Source organism: Somniosus microcephalus, chromosome 21, assembly GCF_052327205.1.
Source record: "Somniosus microcephalus isolate GS21.2 chromosome 21, FLI_Smic_1.0, whole genome shotgun sequence".
In the NCBI taxonomy this organism is placed as follows: Eukaryota; Metazoa; Chordata; class Chondrichthyes; order Squaliformes; family Somniosidae; genus Somniosus; species Somniosus microcephalus.
The window spans coordinates 66687301-66709397 of NC_141007.1; the positions used below are offsets into that span (position 1 = coordinate 66687301).

The 22097-nt window shown below is 41.1% G+C and overlaps 1 protein-coding gene across 8 annotated transcripts in view; it reads left to right on the plus strand.

The window, feature by feature from the left end:
* Nucleotides 1–22097, plus strand: part of LOC147102900 (BAR/IMD domain-containing adapter protein 2-like) — a 101503-nt gene that overhangs the window by 75307 nt on the left and 4099 nt on the right. For 6 of the 8 annotated variants that reach the window (XM_085963811.1, XM_085963814.1, XM_085963816.1 and 3 more), the window contains 7 exons: nucleotides 3488–3640; nucleotides 6190–6441; nucleotides 12194–12395; nucleotides 13951–14152; nucleotides 14808–14873; nucleotides 18133–18301; nucleotides 20971–21005. In XM_085963811.1, coding sequence (XP_085819937.1) covers nucleotides 3488–3640; nucleotides 6190–6441; nucleotides 12194–12395; nucleotides 13951–14152; nucleotides 14808–14873; nucleotides 18133–18301; nucleotides 20971–21005 — 1079 coding nt within the window. Of the gene's footprint in view, nucleotides 1–3487; nucleotides 3641–6189; nucleotides 6442–12193; nucleotides 12396–13950; nucleotides 14153–14807; nucleotides 14874–18132; nucleotides 18302–20970; nucleotides 21006–21896; nucleotides 21963–22097 lie in introns of all 8 variants that reach the window. The other 2 variants (XM_085963812.1, XM_085963815.1) reach the window with 1 other exon arrangement.

Below are 22097 nucleotides of genomic sequence, written 5' to 3' on the forward strand. Positions count from 1 at the left end.
CCATAACTTAAGGATTTAGTGCATGCACATCTAAACACGGAAATCGCTGCTTCGACACACGCTGCATTGTGGACCCCCCTGCCGCCCATAGTCTGGCAATCAGCGGAACTGACGGAAATGTTAGCTTTTCCGCGCTAATATCGTTGTTAAACACCCCCATTAAATGTTAAGCCTTGTAGGAATAGGTGTAACTGGGGTTTTAGCAGCATATTGACTGCTGAACAACAGTTTTGACCCTGGATAACTAATTTTTATATTTGTGGAATGTCAAATTTCTCAATTATGATTTTAAAACATTTTTTTAAGCTTCTACCTTAACCCCATGTGTATGTCCCAATCTTTATTTCACTCTCTCTAACATTTTTAACAAGTGCAGATAATCAGTGCTTTTCATTTCCTGGTTTGCTCTCTTAGAATTCTTTAATGTGATTGGCTGCTTTAACAGCTTGATGATGTCACTGCTGAATCGTGCTAGGAATCCCCTATTGACAGTGCTGCAATCAATTACACGTCAAGAAACCTAAATCGCAAGATTTCTGGGCAGTTTTCTTCGAGGTCCGCGACGATTGCCGTTGCATCGCCGCTGACTGCAAATTATGCGCCTATATCTTCAGCCTTTTTCCCCCTCTTGTAGTCATGTGGTCGCTAAAGTTAGTGGTCTGTATTGGAGAATGGAACAGTTATACTTTTGACATGTCAGTATTGGTATTGAACAGTCCCATGTTGTGTAGAGCATGGTTAGATGCACACTAACTTTCTCTTTACTCAGTCAGTACCTGCTATACTGGTGTTAATGTTTTATTTCTCATATCATCCATCCTAGTGGATACTAAGTGAGATTTATTTTTCCTGTTACTTTCTGCTATATTTCGGTAGTTTTATAGACTGTACACATTTTCTAGTAAACTGGATTTAGACTTTTCAATTTTATTTCACTTTGAAGCCAGCAAAGAAAGAGAATTTTTTTTTCCTGCAGTAAGGGACTAGTTTTAGATTCAGCTCTCTTTTCCTTCCTTGACCTTCTGAAAGCTTTAATTGTTGCTTTTATGCAAAGTTAGTTGGCATTGCGCCAGAGAAAAGCTTTTTTTTGTGTGAGGTTCAATTCATTTTTATTCAAAACTCTTAAGATTCATATTTGGCCACAAGCCAGCCAACTGTTGGTGCCCAGCCTTTGTGCAACTTATTCCAACAGAAATTGATAGATCCTTGGAGTAGCTGTTTTAATAAACAACTAAGCATCTAATATATTATAAATAAAAACAGAAAATGCTGGAAATACTCAGCAGGTCAGGTAACATCTGTGGAGAAAGAGAAACTGAGTTAACGTTTCAGGTCAATGACCTTTCATCAAAACTAATAATATATATTATATCTAATACTATGCATATTAAAGTAATTTTATCCTTTATACTTTTTGGTTAATAAATAGACAAATTATGCCTAGCTTCATACATCCTCATTCAATGTACTTTTATTTTTATAATTTGAATATAAAGTCTGTAAAATAAAATTCGGTACTTTTAATTGGATTTGACAATTGCATTTCATTACCCGTTAAACTATTACAAGAAGCTTGTTCTCAATATTTGAAGAACCATGATTGAAAGCATAGAGTAAAACATTAATATAGACAGTAATTTTAGTGAACATTTTACTTGAGGATCTTAAGTCAAGTAACTGATGAAGAACCTAATGGAGTTGTGCAGTTCAGCTGAGGTCAACTTTGTTAATTTAGAGGATCGTATTCATCAATTGCAAGAATTTAATCAGATTAGTTTGATAAATCTTATGAGAGTGTCAAAAGTTAGCATACAAGATCAAGCCAGTTATTGGTGTTCTCTATTTCAAAAACTTCAATTTTCACGCCTATTGAATGTTATAACCATCAAACCACAACTAGCAGTAAATAAGTTGGAGGAGAAATTCAAATCACAGTCACCCGTTTTTCCAGTGTAAATTCGGTGATAATCCTCCGAATTTCACGGCATGATCTGTCATGCCAGAATTGCGGCAGGCACCATATTGGCTTGGGCGACTTTTAGTTATCTGGCGCGCCTGCCTGAAATGTGCATTAGGCTCCTTAATACAAATCAGGCCTTCTACGCCAATTATTGGACCCTGAATGGGAAATTCGGGTACGTACAGACGGAGCTTGCGCCACGCATGCTCCATCTAGTTGTACCAGGCGTGGAGCGGCCTAACCAGCTATCCTTTAAAAGTCTGCTGGAGGCCTCTGTAAAAGGCACAGCATATTTTCAGTTCTTATTTTTGTGGGTCCAGAAGTAGCAGGCATTTGAGGCCCGCCCAGGGAGCACCTCCCTGATTTCTTTGCAATTATCTCCTCACATCATTGGAACATTAATTCCGTTGAACAGCATTTTTGAAGTGCCAGTGCTTAATCAGCTTGTGTTGGAGGGAGGGTTAGGAATGTTTTATTAAAGTTTACTTAACTTTTTACCTTTATTAAAGATATTATATTACTTTCACCACAATGTCTCTTGCCACTCCTGTTTCTCAATTAGGTTATGTATTCACAACTCCCACATTAATGAGAACGTGTCCATGAACGAGCAGAACAAATAGCCAGTTCCAGCATGCCAATCCTGTGGTACTTCATGTGAAGCATTACAGCGATTATTTGTTTTAATAATTTTGATTTATTAAAAATGTAACTTTTTGCTACTGTAGTGCAGGCTGGTCACAAATTCCATTTTCTCATTACTTTTTTTAATGTTTATGTTTTAGCAAATATTTTGTAATACACTACATCTTGGTATAGGTGCATTGCCTTATTTTGACAGTATACAATCTGTGACAAAAGTTTGACTAGTGGTGTGCAATTAACAGTGGCAGGAGAATGACTGGTAATTTGTGCTATAATTTAGTACATTTTTCAGGAAGAGAGGCGTAATGCTAAAGGGTTGGTTCATCCTTTTTACTGGGTTTATTAATCTTCAACCAAACATTTTAGGCAGTATTGTAATTCTGTATAGAAATATGCACACTAGGCTAACAATCCAGAAGTTGTGAATTTAAATCCCACTGTTGTAAGCTGTGAATTGAATTCAATAAATCTAATAATTAGTGACCCAGCATCAGAAAAAAATTGCCGCGAGAACTGTTGAACTGTCATAAAAACCCCTCTCGGGAAATTACATGTATGAAAACCATTCCTAGCAATGGCTACAGTTGCCATTTAGCCTGTTGACTATAAAGTACCTTGTATATTGTGAGGCCACACTGGGTAAATATACCCATGCAAGTGATCTTATTAAACCACTATCATTAATTCACCATTAGTATATTACCACTTTACATAAGATCATATGGTTTGAATGTGAGCTCAGGTCAAAAATGTGGATCTGACTTTATACTGAGTAATCACAAATTTTAGTTTATATTTCAGATTGGGAATCTACAGTTTGTTCATCATTTCCTAAATGTTTTAATTTTATTTTTTCTCTCTTCTCTCCCCTAATTTCTGCAGTATGTGGAGACAATAAGCAAAAAGCAGTCTGATCTGGAGACCTACGTTGGAACCGGTTTCAAAACTGCATTGAGTGAGGAACGTAGGCGGTACTGCTTTCTGGTAGAAAGGCAGTGTGCAGTTGCCAAGAATAACATGGTGTACCACAGCAGGGTAAGTAATTTGCTAATCCTTTCAAATTAAGTAAATCTAAACCACAACATTGCAGCTTTTCAAAAATGTTCAGAGGGGAATAAAGAAACAGGTAAGTGTTTATATATATTTGTTTCATGTTTCTCTCCTCCTCAACTAAAGGTGGTAATTTGTCCCACAGATGCCACTCAATTATTGGCTCACTCAATTGACCATTCTTCATATAAACTCTAATGAGTGTCAGCAGGGGGGCATCACAGCTGAGCGCGATTCTGTCCTCAACCGATGCCTACCCATTCAGATCTTTCCCGCAATTGGGAGCAAGAACCCTGGGTTATTTATGTTTCCTCTTTTGAGCTTGGGAAGGCCGAGGACAATTGTAATGTCCTACTGTCATCCTGGATGAGATCAGCTAGCTGAGCAGAGACCAAGGTTCAAATTTGGGTTCTTCCTGATCTGTATTGCTCAGAACCACACAATGTTCCAGTTATAATGTTTAAAGTTACCTTGATATTAAAAGGTTGGTGCCTCATAAATAATTGTGAGCTGTTTTAGTTGCAGTCGTACACACCCATATCAGGTGAATAACACCACAGTAGATTTTTGTATTGGATATCCTGAAGAAAAATGTGACTCTATTTCTTTTCATTAGCTTCCTTTCCTATGTTACTGAAAGTATAGTAAATTGTAATTTAGTTACCTTGCTTTTTCCTTGCCAATTTCCTCATTGTCCTTGCTTCTCCTGAAGGCGTACAGTTCTGTAGGAGCCAGTGGTCCTCCACTATTTCACTCAAGTGGCAAATGTTTATGTAGGCACCTTGACAGTGAGTGTCAGCAAGATACTTGAGCCTGAAGGGTATCGCAGCCAAATCTGATTCAGTCCTCACCTGATCGCATACACATGCGCTATCTGCGTGAGTTTATTGGACAATGATTGATTTGGACCAAGGGCCCTGGCTGTTTTTCACAACCCAGGGTGCAGTGGCCAACTACAGGGAACGGTAGCATAGTGGTTATGTTATTGGACTAGTAATACAGAGGCCTGGACTAATGATCTCGAGTTCAAATCCCACCATGGCAGCGGGGGAGTTTAAATTCAGTTAATTAAATAAAAAAGTTAGTATCAGTAATGGTGACCATGTAACTACCGGATTGTTGTAAAAACCCATCTGGTTCACTAATGTTCTTTAGGGAAGGAAATCTGCCGCCCTTACTTGGTCTAGCCTATATGTGACTCCAGACCCAAAGCAATGTGGTTGACTCTTAACTGCATTAAAGTTGCATTAAAGAATGCAAAGGATATTCAGCAACACAAATATATAGTAAAGAACAATTTTGTTCAACATACTATTAGTGGAACTGTGTTTTATTTATTTGTATGAATAGATTTGGCATGTTGACTGAAATTACCGTAGCAATTAGGTAAGTTTACAGCACATCTGCTTTGTGCACTTTGTATAAAAAGGGCTAGCATCTTCAAAGTTGCAAGTCTCTAAGTACTCCGGCCATTGGAGATCATTCAGCTGACTGTGGCTGCGAAGCACTGTACAGAGTCAGTAGCCGTGACTATACATAGAGAGGCTGTGGGGAATTAAGGCAATCAAATTTTGCAGAAACATTGGCCTAGAAATTCGGTGGCGCCCCATTTGGGGTGCCAGTCTCACCTGGGCACCGGAAGTACCGCCCCGGAAAGAGCTGCGAGCGCCAGCCCGATATTCAGTTTGAGCGCCCCAAACGGAAGCGCAGCGCTATTCGAGGCGTCCCGCATCTGTCTTGGGGCGCTGCAACTGAAAATCTCAGCGCAACGTGCCGCAGCGCCACACACTGCGGCACGGCGCACTGTGGTACTGCAGGCCTTCCTCCCCTTCTTAAAGGGGAGGGGCCTGCTGCAGCACGATCAGAGATCGCGAGTGCCGGCAAAAGAGCCCGGCACCGAGGAGAAGTGCCAGGCTCTTGGGACACAGCCGGCACAACGTGTGGGGGGGCGGGGGGTTGGGGTTAGTAAGCCGGGGACGGGAGCGCAGAGAGGTGCTGGCAGGCGGCCAACAACAAAGATAGCCGCCCCGCACCTCTCCTTTAATTTGCGCCTCTACCGCCGCAGGTAGGCCCCCCTGAACCAGTCGCGAATTGCGACCGGCGTTACAGCGGGGGGCGCTACCAAGTATCGGGGCGCTGCGCACACCGATGATGTCGCAGCGCTACAGGCTAACGCCGCCATTAGTGCCCCTTTAAATTTCGCGGGAGGCGTGGCCAGTGGCGCTGAACCCACTAAGTGCCCTCTTTGGGCGCTAACTGGTGGCGCAGCCCACCGAATTTCTAGGCCATTGTATTTTAATGGAATAGCTCCTTCTATCAGATTTAAATTTCATTTTTTTTTTTCTCAGCCAATTTTGCTCAATTTTTAATCATGGTATTCACCTTTTTTTAGATTTTTGTCATAGAATCATAGAAATTTACAGCACAGGAAGACGCCATCTTGTCCTCTCTAAAATTGATTAAATTAAGACCCTTGAAGTGTTCTACTCTCTGGATTCATCTGAAGTAATCACTCAATTGTTTTTCTTTTACAGGGCAAGGATATGGTAACACAAAAGCTTCCTGGCTGGCAACAGTCTTGTAGCGATCCAGCCAAGATTCCTGACCGTGCAATGTTATTGGTGCAGCAGATGTCTGCAGGCAATGGAGGAACCCTCATCTCTGAACCCGTTGCTACCACCAAATCAGGGCTGATCATATCGGACCCCATTCCTGGTGCTAAACCTCTACCCGTACCACCAGAACTTGCACCTTTTGTTGGTGGAGGTGGATTGGGTCACAGCTCTGTAAGTATCGATGATTTTTGTCAATGATTTAGACTTCAACGTCTATTTAGTGTATTTGAAACTGTTTTAATTTTTTTTTAAAAAGCTGAATATTTTAATCTATTTTTATCCATGAATAAAATTATTGAGCAGTATAAAGGTGCATTTTGAGTTCTCTTTTACTCTGCAGCTCAGTTTATCTAATTATACTTTTGTTTTTAGAGCTATGTGACAGGAAATAATATCATGCAATCATGCCCAGTTGGCTTCACAGCTCGTGGGCTGCCCTGTTCTGCCTGCCATAGTCCAAATTGGTTTTACTAGTTTTCAACTACACGACTACTTGTGCTAGTGCAGCATTGTTACTGGTGTGGGGGGGGGGGTGGAAACTGACTTTATGAATCATATCTGCTTCAATATGAACATCTTGCTGACTAGGTGATAAATTTTGCAGGGAATTCCTCTGCCTCTTCCCACTCACGAGGTGGCATATCGGTGAGGTGGCGAGGGAGAGGGGCTATGAATTGGATAGGTTTGTCGAGCACATAATGAGAAACAGGGTCTTCCGGCGCTTGTTTGATCTCCTTATGGATCAGTTTCCCCAAGAGGATTTTTTTCCCCCTGAAATTGGTCGCAGGTTTTTTCCAAACAGTTGGAGTTACTCCCAGAGGTTTTGCTAGATCTCTGATCAGATAGAAACAAGAGCACCTCTTATGGGCCTGACAATTTACTTTTGCTGTTGATGCAAACGTTCATATAATTAAGCTAATTACAGACTAACCTCCTTTAGTAATCCCATATTGTCGGTGCTTATGAAGTCCTGACAAGTGGTATTGCACCTATATAAAAGGAAAATTGTGAAATGCTGTTGGGGATCATTTTTGTATTGCAACTGACAGTTGTAAACACACTGCCATTTTAAACAGGGAATGAATACCAATCTCTAAATGTCAAGGTAAGCAAAATGCCGCTGGTTTCTTAGTCACTGACCACGAGAAAGGTGTAATTTAGTCTTCAGTTTCAACACTATTGCAGTACATATCTTCATTAAATGCAAATCAACGTTATACTTACGTACCTAACATTCTGTGTATTGTTTATGTATTGATTCCCTTATTCTCTTCAGTTCCCTTCTTAATAAGCCGCTACTAGCCTTTACCCCATTATCTTGCAGCTAGACGACTGCTGCTGCAGCTTGGCTTTTGGCAGGTTATCTGTTGGGAACTGGTTAGTAGAAGTTCTCGTCCATGACCCAATATTTCCTTTCCCATTCCTGGGGAGCAGATGATGCCCCAGTTAGTGGTTTGGCTGACCACTGCAGCAACTGATTTGAATTATTCTGAGGTATTCGTTTAGTCTTGGATGAAATTGGTGACAATGGTGTACTGTGGAGGAGCTTGTTAAATGAGGGCATTTTTAATACTGAGGTCAGGAAAGTCCCCTGTAGGTGGGCTCATATCACTGATATTACTCAGCTATAGAATTGTCTTAGCCACCCTACTTTCAGATTTCTCAAATGGGGGAAAAAAGTGTACCTTTGTACATGGTTGGTTCTGGGTATGTAGGAAAGAAAAGGAATTTTAAAATGCTTTGGTAGCTATGCAACTTTCAGATCATACTTGCAATACAGAATGGGTTAGTTATTTGATGAGGATAATGCGATGTGTCAGCTCTACCAGATTTGTCCTGTCAGACTATCTCTAATAAGGAATGATAAAAAGAGAAACTGCAAGTTGTGGGAATTTAAAAAGAGCCTTCCTTCTGCGTAAGGGTCTTTGGACCTGAAATGCTGACTGACTGGCTTCTGTTTCTCCCCCGATGCTGCCTGACCTGCTAAGTATTTCCAGCTTTTTCTGTATTTGTTTTCAGACCTCTTTTGGTGTTGAAACAGTACACTGAGCTAAAGTTCCCATCTGGTAATGCCTTTCATTATATTGCAGTGTGTGGAGCCAAAAAATATTCTAATCGAGTGCAGCTGAGAAATGTGCTCCCTTGACTTCAGAGACACATGAATTTCAAACAATGAAAAGGAGTTATTCAAGTAGCATAATGATGCCAGTTTAAATATTGGATTCTGCTTGAGGTGTTGATAACCATCGGTTTTTATGGTATAATAAAAATGATTTTTTAGAATGAATGGCATTCTGTTTAAGATCAATCTAAAGTTAATTATTTTATAAGCTACAAATAGGTGTATTCAAGTATGCGTAATTATCTACTAAAAGTAGTTACAGAGCAGTCATTACTGGCTGTAAGCTATCTTAATTTTCTGAGAAAAGTAAATGTTAAACAACTGCAATTAAATTAGTTAACCCTATATAGTTAATTACTGTAACCAGTGCAGACTGGGATCGGGCAATGTATTACAGACATCCATCAGTTCATTGATTGTTTCAGTCACTTGCAAATAATGTAAATGCAGATATTTTAGTGTGCTTCCCCACTAAACTTTTGTGTAAATAAATGCTAGTGGCTCTATTAGCGATGGGCAATAAATGCTGGCCTTGCCAGCAACTCCCATATCCTGTGAATGAATTTTTTTTTTAAACGGGTAATTCCTTTTTTAAAAAAAAGGTTTGGATCATTTCCAAATGGATTTAACTGGTGTTGCATTTCTTCAAATCTTTCATGGAATTGCAGCAATGTCAATACGTAGACTTATTCTATGGATTCCCATGAAAAAGGCTTTGGATACAATTCAAGAGTGCTTCACTGTTTAAACTATATATAAAAATTTAATGCAGCTCCAATAATGAGATTTATGGTCTGTGCTCATTTTGAACCTGGATTTAAATAATAGGTACCTAGGTGAGCCTTTCATCCTTTCACCATTGCTGCCTTGTGTCCTTATGGATGTAGGGTACCCTAATAGCTCTAATAATAGAAGACTTCACATCTGAACAGCAGGTTATGATCTGTCTTTTATTTGAACTCACTAGCCTTGCTTGGTAAGTCTTGTCGGTTTTCAGTTGGCCTAGCCCAGCAATGTTATCAAGTGCTTCTTTATCACTGCAGGAAGGGAAATAACTGGCTTCATCCTATATGAATGATGCCTCCCAACAGCTAATCAGAGTAGCAATGACAACAGATGTCAAGCAATTTGTGACCCAAACCCTGTCTGGGAAGTAATTGCATGGTGCTACACACTCTGCAAGGGGATTTGCAGCAGATTTATTAATTTGCAAAATGTACACTTCATGCATACTTCTTTTTAAAATTCTAATGCGAGCATGAATTGAAGTTGTCACTCACTGTCCATCTAAACAGTGATTTCTATTGATCTCTCCCCAGTAAGACGGGAACAGACAGACCAGTTATTCACACCGTAATTGAAAATCTTTGCACCCATTTCAGTAGGAGTACTGGGGGGGCGGGGGTGGAATTCAGTTGTTTGCGCCTCCCGTTAGCGCCTTAAGAGGGCGCTAATGGGGCGCAAAGCAACTAGCGCCCGGGCGTGGCGATGTTTGCGCCACTCGCGAAATTAACTAGACATTTTGCGGCGACGCTAAACACTACCGCCACGATCTCCTGTGCCGGCAGATCGTGACGACAGTCGAGTGCGTAGTGCCCCGGACCGGATATTGAGTGGCGCCCCCTGCCTTACCACCTGCTGCTAGCAACGACGGGTTGAGGGGAGCGTTTTGCAGTCAGAAAGGGACTGGGGGAGTGCTATTTAAAGGCGACCGCTTCCTGCCTTTGACATTTTTGCATTCTGAGAGAGAGAGAGAGAGACTTCTGGAGAGATTCAACGCTGTGTGAAGGAGTTTTGGGTGCTGAGCAGCACTTTGCAGGTTCATTTTGATTGGCCCTTCCTTGCTTCGCCAGCGCTTTGAGGTAGCGCCTCGCTCCTCGGCCTTTGCGCCTTAAGACAGGTGTGAAGCGTTGATTTAGAACTCCAATCACCTCCAGGGGCGATAAAAGCCAAGTTTGCTGTCGGAGGCGATAATTAGCGCCAGACGCTAAACTTTGCGCACAGCTGATAATGGCGCCCCAAACGGGGCGATACCGAATTTTTCCCCCCTTGTATCTGTTGATTTCGTTCAAGATTTAATTAATTTTTGTCTAATTTATGTTAGCTGATTTTGCTCTCAGTGCTTTGGTATTCTGAAAATGTCCTTAGATTTAATAAGTAGATTGATTTTGTCTAGTTATATTGCATATCTAAGGTTACTTAGAGGAAGCAACCATGTCCATTCTACCGCCACTAAATTTGAGCTATTGAATAAAATTTCTGTTTTAATGCAGATGAAAATCTGACTCAACATTTGTTTTGCAATTAGCTGATGGGCAATGAGAGTATTTTGTAGAATAACTGCTGATCATGTTGTGGTTGACTCATTATTATAATGACCAACATCCCTGGCCCATTAAGCAATGCAAAACTATTTGTAGAGAAACTAATGTTGGGATATTCCTTACATTCACTAACTTTTTGTTGTACCTATGGGCTCTAAATTGTTTGAATATGACCAACTAGTCTTTATTCTCATTCTTGTATAAAGAATTGATTTCCATTCATTCTCCTTCAATCATTCTATATGCTCCTTCTGATGTAAACAATTATTAAATAATAGCAAGCCAGTTTAGTTTTAAATTCACCTTCATAGCAAGAAGAACACAATGCCAAGTGTAGTGGTGAATCAATTTAAAACCGTGGAGTGCTGTGTACAGTTTTGGGCTCCACACTACAGTAAGGATGTTGAGGCAATATGGAGCATACAGCACAAATTCATTAGGGATGCTGCCTGGTATAAGGAAATACAAATACAAAGATAGACTTGAAAAATTGGGTCTGTTTTTATTAGCACAGAGGAGATTACGAGGTGATTTGATAAAGGTGTTTAAAACTATAAGATGGGACAGACTAGGTACAAACAGACTGTTTGAATGGTCTATAACAAGGAAACATAGATATAAAATTAAAAGTAAGAGTTTTAGGACATAGAGCAGGAGAAACCTTTTCATAAAAGGGTTGTGAGGCGTGGAATGCACTAATCGAGTTAGTGATTGAAATGGAAGCCATTATCAACATTTAAGACTTGGTTAGCGAGGTGGTTGAAGGAAAAGGGGAATAAAGGGCTATCGGAAGAGGGCAGACGCATGGGATTAGACTACTTCTCATGTGGAGGATAAACTCCAACTCGTACTGGTTGGGCTGAATGGCCAGTTTCCCTGCTGTAATTTCTGTGTAATTGGTAAAAGCCGCTTGGTATGAATTTTGTAAAGCTGGTAAAATAAGTGGAGATAGGAGAACAAATAGGTTTTTAATTACACACAGTTTGATGTTGCTGTCACAGTAAAGGCATTTGCCCGTGCTTGGGACGGTCACGTGACTTGCGACGTGACGTCATCGCGTTTACCCGGCACTGCAGCTGGCCGTTGCGGCCGAAGTCGCGGGAGCGGGAGGCCGAGCTGGGCTGGCGGCCGTCGCGGGAGGCCGAGTAGGGCCGGCTCGCGTTTGCCCGCGTCATCGCGTTAGGTCGCGTTCTTAAAGGGGCAACGGCCCGAACATGCAAACTCTATACAAACATAGTTAAAGGGAATTGTGTAGGTAAGTAAGGGACACTCGGTGGTACCGCTACACAGGATTATTATTGAGGGAAAAATCTTCAAGGCTGATGATTACAAATGTTGTACAGCACTGAAATAATGCAACACTGCTAATTTTGACCTTGTGCAACTACAAAGATATGGAAGATGCACTCTCTTTCAGAAAAGCTGATTTTTATTTTCACTAAGTTAGATACTGAGTAATTATTTTTTTCCATTTCAGCTTATGATGGGCCAGGACATTTCATTAGTGCCTAATGGTGACCTATCAAATTCACATCATGTGGACTATCCGCACCCTGGCCGGCCTGATGTCAAACCAAAGCCTCCTTCACCACCCCAACTTCCAAGACAGCAGAATGATGTCTACTCCAACACACTGCCCACACGCAAAGCAATGCCATTGAAAGCCAGTCCTTTGTTAGGTGAGTGGTCATTGATCTAGGCATTGACTAGTAATAATGGGGACAAATATTCAAGCAGTAATATGTGTGTGTGTGTGTCACTCAGACACAAGAGGTATAACATACTATAGACAACAGTCCTGTGCTGACTTGTATGTTTCTTTAGTCAGAACCAGCATTTAACTGGGTGTGGACTTAATGCAAAGTGGTTGTGAAATGTACTTAACCCTTACCCTCCTTAATACACAGGGAGAGCAAATGTCTATCACCTTAATAGTTGAGGCAGTCTTGTGATAGTTGCATTCCTACTTACTGACATAAGACCACCCCCCACTCCAGTTATATATCAACATTAACATTTCAAACCCTCTCTACTGTTAAATAGGCCCTGTCAATTCTATAAATAACTGCATTCCATTGTGCGGTACTGTGATGTGGTCATGTTGAAGTCACTGTTTTACAATAGCTGACATTCTGGACATTGTCTGATACGGCTATCTCAATTTTTCACCAAAAGACCGCTCGATGTATATCAGGTAAATAGTTTAGCAAATAGATCAAATACATGTTTATCCCAGAAGTGACAAGCAGACCAGTACCTCATGGTGTGGGATTGCAACAGATACACTCATTTACTAATGCAGTTTTCTTTGCGCTCAGCAAAAGTTCCTTGTGCGGAGTTTATCTTGTGCATTGCTGGTATGGGTGGAGATGTGGTCAAAACAGATGCCGTGCTGTAATGTTTGTACATGCCACAATGCCAGTGCTGCTGTTTGGAAAGTGGTCGCATTAGTAGTGCTTTTTTTAAAGTTTCACTTAAATTGAGACTTGGAAATGAAGATGTAGTACAGTAGTGAATGTAGTATTAAATATGGATTAAGGACATCTGCATACATTTCCCTTCTGCAACTGCAACAGTTTTCTTTCACTACACTCCAAGTACAGTAGTAAGTTTGCTGCTGGCTGGTTTTATATATGGGTGTTGTCACTGGCACGGGTTCCAATGTTTGAGAGATGGTTGTTGCCTTAGATGGTAGACCCTTTCTCAGCCTTGATATTTACTGACGCGTTCGCTCTCCTGGCTCCTGGCCATTGCTTTTTGACCTTTAATGAGTTTTGGGCATGGGGAGTGGGAAATGCTGTAATCCCAGAACACCCCTGTGTTTATGGCACTGGCAATCCAGAGGTCATGAATTCAAATCCCACTATAGCAAGATATGAAATTGAATCCAATAAATCTGGTCATACACCAGATGGCCCCAGCCATTGAAAGCAGTGGGATTGTCATAAAAATCTAACTGCTTCACTAATGCCCTTCAAGGGAACCTGTCTCCCTATCTGGTCTGGCCTACACATGACTCCAGTCCCACACTCCTCCTTTAAAGTCCCGAGCAAGCCACTCAGTTGGATAGAAGGTATATTAGTGATGGGCAATAAATACATTGAGAGTTTAAAAAAAAATGTATCCTTATGCCAGGGAGAAACTGGAAAACGGTGTGCATTGAGGTTTAGCAAATAAGGGATACATTTTCCTTGTTTTGTACCCTATGTGACATCACCTTTTCTTACTATTCAGCTGAGAACAGGACTTTACCCAGATCCAGCTCTATGGCTGCTGGGCTAGAAAAGAATGGAAGGGCCAAAGTACAAGCTATTTTTTCACATCAGGCAGGAGGCAACAACACGCTGCTGAGCTTCACCGAAGGCGATGTCATCACATTGTTGGTTCCTGAGGCCAAGGATGGCTGGCATTATGGAGAAAATGAAAAGACGCGGTTGTAAGTAACCTTGTTACTGTGCATTAATATTTTCTTCCGGTCCTTTCATCTTTGTTACAGGCAAATAACTTTCTGTATGTAGTATTTTTTTTATTTATTCACGGGATGCGAGCGTCACTGGCAAGGCCAGAATTTACTGCTCATCCTTAATTGCCTTCGAGAAGGTGCTGGTGGTGGTGAGCCATGTGGCGAAGGTACTCCCACAGTGCTGTTCTATTTCTTTGTAGCGGTTTGTTACAACCAAGTGGCTTGCTAGGCCATTTCAGAGGGCAGTTGCTGTGGGACTGGAGTCACATATAGGCCAGACCGGGTAAGGACGGCAGATTTCCTTCCCTAAAGGACATTAGTGAACCAGATGGGTTTTTACAACAATCCAATAGTTTCATGGTCACCATTACTGACACCAGCTTTTTATTCCAGTTTTATTTAATTAACTGAATTTAAATTCCCCAGCTGCCATGGTGGGATTTGAACTAATGTCTCCGGATCATTAGTCCAGGCCTCTGGACCACTAGCCCAGTAACATAACCACGATGCTACTGTACCCTTATATGGCATAACCAACTTGACTGTCTCTTGTTGACATTAGAGACACCTGATATTTTTATTCAGTGTAAGATTATATGACCCAATAATTCTATCACTCTGTTTCTAGGAGAGGATGGTTTCCCTTCTCTTACACTCGTGTAATGCAGGGTGGAATAAACGACAGATTGCACAAGTAAGTGGCTTTTTAAAAATAAATGATATTTTTGAAGATGTGCTGATTTTCCCCCCCGGCCCACCCTGAACTAGGTTTTTGCTGGTGCCTGCGCCTTGCCCATACTTTGCATCATTGATTGTCCCACTGAGTGGCCCAGCAGGCTTCCTGCTTCTACTTCTCTACCAGTGCCATTCTGTAATGAACCACTTTTGAGGAGCACAAAAGCAGTGGAAGTTGGCTTTCCTTCCTGGGGAAGGCCACTTCTGTTGTGCTGTGTGCTGCTGAACCTCGGTGAGCCATCACGTATGTCACTTGTATCTGACCTCTCCATGACACAGTACATTAGTATTCCAGTGCAGCATGCCAACATCATCACTGATAATTAAGATTCACGTTTGTACTAGTACTGACGATAAAGCTTTACACTTACACTTGTTAATTGCAACAGCTCACTTTACCTATTGTTTATCAGACTTCGTTAATGATTCGATGAATAATTTATTCACATTCGACGATTTAATCTTCCAGTTCAGTCTTGTCCCCAACTTAGTCTGGCTCAGTCACTGTTAATAGTGCATAAGACAAGCTTAAGACTTAAAAAGAGGGATAAACTATCCTGTTTGCGAAAAGTTATCCAATAACTGCTGCCGTCTCTGTTCAAGTTAATCAATCTGTATAGCTGGTCTAGAATGTGTGTCTTTTAAAAAAAATTTTAGTCGTCTTCTTCTTGGGCAGTCCCGAGGATGACTTGCTTCCACATTAAAAATGAGTTCGCAGGTGACTGATGAGTCCGATGCGGGACCTACAGTCTCTGTCACAGGTGGGGCAGACGGTGGTTGAAGGGGCGGGTGGGTGGGGTGCTTGGGTTGACGTGCGTTCCTTGCGCTGCCTGCGCTTGGCTTCCGCTTGCTCCCTGCGAAGAGACTCGGTGTTCGGCGCCTTCCCAGATGTTTCTCCTCCACTTTGTGCGGTCTTGGGCCAAGGATTCCCAGGTTAATTTTAGTGTTACAATTATTATGTTCTATCTTAAGCAATTTATACTTCCTTCAGCCGCAGCAAGTAGGAGATAAAGTAGAAATGCGTTTTGATTCAATGACAGTGGAGAAAATAAACCAAGATATCTCCTTTCAATCTAAATTACTATCAATGACTGTGTTGATCTGTTCAGCTAAATTTTACATTAAGTACTCCAGAGCCACAGTCAAAATCTGGTTTACTGGTTACATCTGCAACTTTTATGCCATCTGCCAAATACGCAGTCACGCCATGAGTTGCATCCACCCAGCTTTTCAGGTCATGTAAAAACCGACATTAAGGTGTAATTTGTGCTCTGGATTTTGCAACAAATTATTTGCAAAAAATTATCTATTTTTAACATGGTTGCTTCTGAAGTGCCAGACGCCCTGTTTAAAGCTATTTAATCTCAGGTGCTACACTAACTGTTAGAACCATTTCATCTCCGGTGTTACACCTACCTTTCAAAGCCGTTTCATCTCCAATGTTACATCTACCTTTCAAAGCCATTTAATCTCCGGTGTTACATCTACCTTTCAAAGCCATTTCATCTCCGGTGCTACACCTAACTTTCAAAGCCATTTCATCTCCGGTGCTACACCTAACTTTCAAAGCCATTTCTTTTGTGGAAATATGGTCCTGAAATTCTTTCCAGTAAGAACAATTGCCTTATAATTCTGTTTTTCTTCCCACTCCCTTGATAACATTTTGGAAAATTTAAAAAAAACTTGTAATTCACTGATATCCAGCAACACAAGATAACGATCTTGAAGCAGGTGAAAGTTGTTCTACACATCCAGCTTTCCCTGTCATTTTAGGATGATTTTTGGACCAATGTCATCTCCTGTCTTGGCACCAAGCCTGTTCCTCTATTCCTGCTGACTTGTGAATCTGTCCATTTTGTTTGATTGCTTGAACTGCGCCCATATTTGCTGTACTCGGTGGCAGTGTATAAATGAACATCTCTTGCGTGTCATGTAATTACTTAAAGTCTTGGAGTCGCATGGTATTGAAAGTACTGTAACCCTTGTCGACCATTAACGGTCCCCAGGCTACTTGCTCCAAATTCAATCAAGTAGATTGAGACAGGGAGAGAATTGGGCTAATTTGGCTGGATTCAAGAGTTATTTCTACATTTTTAAATAAAGCTGAGAGAAGTAAATGAAATTCTGAGATTATAGACTAATTGTATCTTCTGGCAACATTTTCGGACGCGTGATTTTTGTGATAGCACTTTGCTATGCTTGTCACGCTTGATTTGCCGATCTACTGAATTTTTCTCATGGCTGGATTTATCAACTAGTTTAACTTGATGTCAAGTTCCCCAGTCTGATCATCAAGCCGCACTCAAATCGACATCGCACTAATGGTTATGCTTGGATTCTTCCCATCTTAGAAGTCCTCCTAAACAAACATTCAGAAATCGGCGAGACAGTATTCCTGTACCAAATGCTCAGACAAAAATACTTTTTATGCCCATAGTATAAGCTGCGCATGCTGAGGCATTGGGGTGAATACATTTGACGCACACATTGTGTGAACTTGGAGATGTTGATCCTTATTTGAAGAGAGCACTTTTCATGCTGGGACACCTAGAAGCTTGTTCTGTCAGTGCATCTTCCAGTCCTTTACAGCTCCGAGGACCTAGAATCTATGCTTTTGGCATCGGCTCCTAGCCCCGTTAATTAGTTGTCATTTTAGACCCTGTATTTTCAAATTGAACATCCCCTATTTTTAGTAGTGCATTTTCTTTTCTGAATGCTTTAAGAAGCTGTCTGAGGAAAAATATCCTTCTCAATGAATCCGGTTATAAAGTGGATTTTTAGGAAAGTTAACTTCAAGAAATATGGAACTGATACCTGCAAGAAAATGTTTCCATTGGGGTGGTTGAATTGTGCTAATTAATTCTCCCTGTAAGTAGTGTACATCTGAAATGGGGATGATTTAAACCCTTCTTTCGTCAAAACAGTATAGAGCTGATCTTGTAGAAGATTTAATAACTGATCTAATTATAAAAGTAAAGATCCAATTTGCACGACAACAGGCTTCTAGGGGTGAAAATGTGCTTTTGATTGCCCAGTGTCAGACTTGGCATTGATGATGACCCCATGTGGGTCAGACATGTTATGCACATTGATTTTCCTCACTGACTCTACCATGCAAAGTGCCATCAATACACTTGGTTGATGAATAAACTTGTTTTAACTGGTACAATCCATATCTGTTCTCCAGTATTAATTTTGCCATGTTTTGCTGCATGCAGCTTGAGCCATGCAAAAAGCTGCAGCACGGGGAACCTTCTCCAGAAAGAGGATCTCTCCATTCCTCCACCTGACTACAACACACCTCTAAGAATGACTTCTCATCCTGTGTCCAGCTCAAGCAGCTTCAAACCCAGGCCCTACAGTGTGGCAGTGCCAGGTTTCTCACAGGTATTTAAAACCACTTATTGTAAGTAAATTTCAACTTTGGTGGAGCACTAAACAGGTGGTAGCAGATTGGCAATCCGTTATACACCCCGCCCAACTGTCCTTTCCATGGACTTCAGGCGGGGTGTATAATGGGCCAATCAGCTACCGCCCGTTTTGTGTTCCCACCCAGGTTCATTTTCACCCCATTATTTCACTAAAATTCAGGCTTCGTATTTTTCCTTACAACAGTACAAGATAATCAAATTCAATTTGTAGAGATAAGTGGGCAACATACAGGAACAGGAGGAGGCCATTCAGCCCATCAAGCCTGTTCTGCCATTCAGTTAGATCATGGCTGATCCGTATCTTAACGCCATCTACCCACCTTAGTTCTGTAACCTTTAATACCCCTACCTAACAAAAATCTATCATTCAGTTTTAAAATTTTCAATTGACCCCAGCTTCAACAGCTTTTTGGGGGAGAGAGTTTGAGATTTCCACTACCCTTCGTATACGGTAGAACTGAATAGGCATGCTCTCAGTCCTACTTTTTGTGATGGTGAAGCTACTGGCCTGAACTGTTTCGAAACTTTTTCATTTATCTTGCATCCCACATCAGTATTATTTTTATGGCATTATATTTTATCTGTGGCTCTGGACAACCATGGTAGAAAGTGTGTTGCACATGCACAGAAAGGACTTCAATACACGCTTGCATTGAGCATTTTATAATGTGCTGGTGGAAAGGACAATTGATCTGACAGTATATCTCTGAAAATGGGGTTCTGAAAGATAGAGTTTCATTTATACAGCATCTTGTCATGTAACATGAAACTAAATGCTTTGAAATGCACTGACTTATATAAGCAAAGACAGCCAAATATAGACTTTAACTAAAAGCACAGAATGCTTTGAACATCCTTACAAATATTTTCGCAGCTATTTAAAAAAAAAAGTAAAATCATTGAAATCGTGCTTATTTTTTAATTTAAAAAATTGTGCACCATAAACACTAGTGCTGTCTTCAAGTGATTAAGTTAGTACAACTGTGTAAAGTATCAGCAACTTGATGATTGTCATCAGCACAGCAGAGCTATTGAGTCACTAATGCAAAATCCAACAGAAGATTAGGTTGTTCATAGCTGAGTTTCAAACAAATTCACAAGAGATTCAGGCTGAACTTCAGGGTTTTAATTACAACATGGTGATCGCACACAGCGGAGCCTCTTCACGCCACACAACACTCCTTAATCCAAGTTTCTAGGTCATCTGCTTGTTACGCATTTAAACAACTTAATATTCTGTTCAGAGACTGCTGCAAACCTGGTCCATTAGGTCAGTGAACATGTAAAGACCAGAGGAGTTATTTTATAAATTAATTAGTGCTGAAATTGTTTTCTTTCCTGAAAGGGGAATGCCATTGAATTTCTAATGAGCAGAAATTGAGAGATTTTGAGAATCTATTGGTTTTCAGCTACTTTGTGCAGCAACTTTAAATGTTATTGTGGTGAATAAGATGCTCATCTCTGTTTTAAATTTCAATTCACATTGCCCACATCACCATAATCTCCTGTAGGGATACCTGTTCTATTGATAACCTTTTCAATCAATATTTTGGCTGTAGGGTTATATAAACGCAGTCATTAAAAAAAATTCTGTACTATTGTTCTCCCACTCCTCCTGTGTTGTCTGTGGTGCGACAGGCTTCATAATCCAGTTCCTGGATAGCGGTTGTGCTCCTCCTTGGTTGGTTTTACCTGTGGAGACACCTGTGAACGATGCAGGAAGGGATCTCCTCTTCCTTCCTTTCTCCCAGAGGAATTGGCCAAGTAGAGTTGGCCTCGAGCTATTGTGATTTGCACTCTGACAGAGACTTTATTAGTTATGAAGATTTTTGTTTCTCAGGAGATTGCACTAATGTTAATAAACCAGGTACGACCAATTTCTAATATTCCACCAGCTTCGTTCTCAGTGGGAAACTACAACCACATAGGATTTTCTTTTCACTTCCATATATTGAGAGAATCCCGTGAGCTAAGAAATGGCAGCGGCCTTAGAATCCGAAGGTTGTGGGTTCAGGCCCCACCCTGGGACCTAGGTACCTAATCTAAGCTCACATCTCTCGAGTACTGAGAGAATGCTGCATTATTGGAGGTCATAGTCATAGAGTTTTACAGCAGGCATGTTGAGCTGAGGCTCTGCCTGCCTGCTCAGATTGACGTAAAAGGCCCCTTAGCACTATTTGAAGAGCAGGGCGTTCTCCCAGTGTCCTGGACAGCATTTATTCTTCAACCTAAACAGATTAACCAGTCCTTCAGCTCATTGCTGTTTGCTGTGTGCAAATTGGCTGTTGTGTTTGCCTACATTACAACACTAACTGCATTTCAAAGTAATTTATTGGCTATGAAGTGCTTTTGGACCCCTGAGGGCAGGAAAGATGTATAAATGCAAGTTCTTTCTTAGTCAGTTACTCCTTTGAAAATTCATCCCTGGAAATGTACTAAATATTTGATATTGTGGTGATGGTCGTGGGGGGGAGTGCACAATATTGAGCACAAAGGGGTTCAGAGTCATCATTAATAAAAGTTGGTAATAATGTGTATTTGCAGCAGAATAATAACGGAGTGTAAGCATTGATGCTGACATCTAGTGGCCACTCTGGTAATACTAATTTATGTCATTCGTTCCAGGGCATGGACTACAGTCATTCAAGAATGTCTTTGAAGTAAGATTTTTTTCAATTAAATTTTAGAAGAAAAATGTTATACTGTTGCACGAAATCATAAATCAAGCTTTTTATATATTAATTTCATAAGCAAAGGAAGCAGGGCGCAAAACCAACAATGCCAAGTTACGTATGATTGTTTGATTGGGTATTGTGCAGCCAGTCAGAGATGTGAACGCACGCTGTTGCGGGATCAGTCTCCATCTGAAAGAATGGCTCAAACTAGCCATTTTTGTGGGTAGCTTTTAAATATTGTTATGTAAGATTAGCAGGGTTTCTGATGTGTCATTGTGAGTTTTCAAACTAGTCATCACAGTGTAATGATATTTTAAGTTTATTTTAATTACTAGAATACTTTTCCTGTATTTAATTTTTTTTTTCTGGCTCCCCTCCTTTCCTGAAGGTGTTGATCTTTGGACAGGGTTTGATTCCACAAGTTTCAGTTGCCCCGCGGCCATTACTGAGGTGGAAGCCTTGATGGTGAATGTTGGCAGGCTATTCCACAACTGGAACCATCGAGGAAGAGCCCAATCCTGTCCTCACCAACCCCCCCCCCCCCCCCCCCCCCTCCCCCCTACCCCCTACCTTGTCTAGACCAGCAGCCTTCCCTCTGAATGCTGAGCAGCACCAGCTGGGCTTCCTCTTCCCAAGCCAAAGGCTGCTGGGGCCAGTGGTAGCGTCTTGACCATCTGGTCTGTATGAATTATCTACTGGCTGGATAATATCACTGAGCCATCGATTGGAGGGAGGGCCTTCCTCTATTGGTAATAAGTAGATGAAAATTTAACTTTGTTAATTATGTTATGTCTGAGTTTAGTATTGTGTAGTTTGATTTCCCTCCCAGAGTTTCGCACTTATAGGTACAAACCAAATGAATTTTTTTCATTGCAGTTCTGATGCCGAGGTTGCAAGGTTTTGAATGTAAAGTTCTGCCACATATAAGGCCTCTCTAGATTAGTAAGTTTGGCATTTCAATATGCCAGTCTGACTTTTATCACCTTGTCTGTCACTGGTGACGATCACTCATTTCCCACTGTGGCTTCGCAAATGGGCAAGTTCTGTCTCACTTTCTCCACAGTCCTGAGCTACATC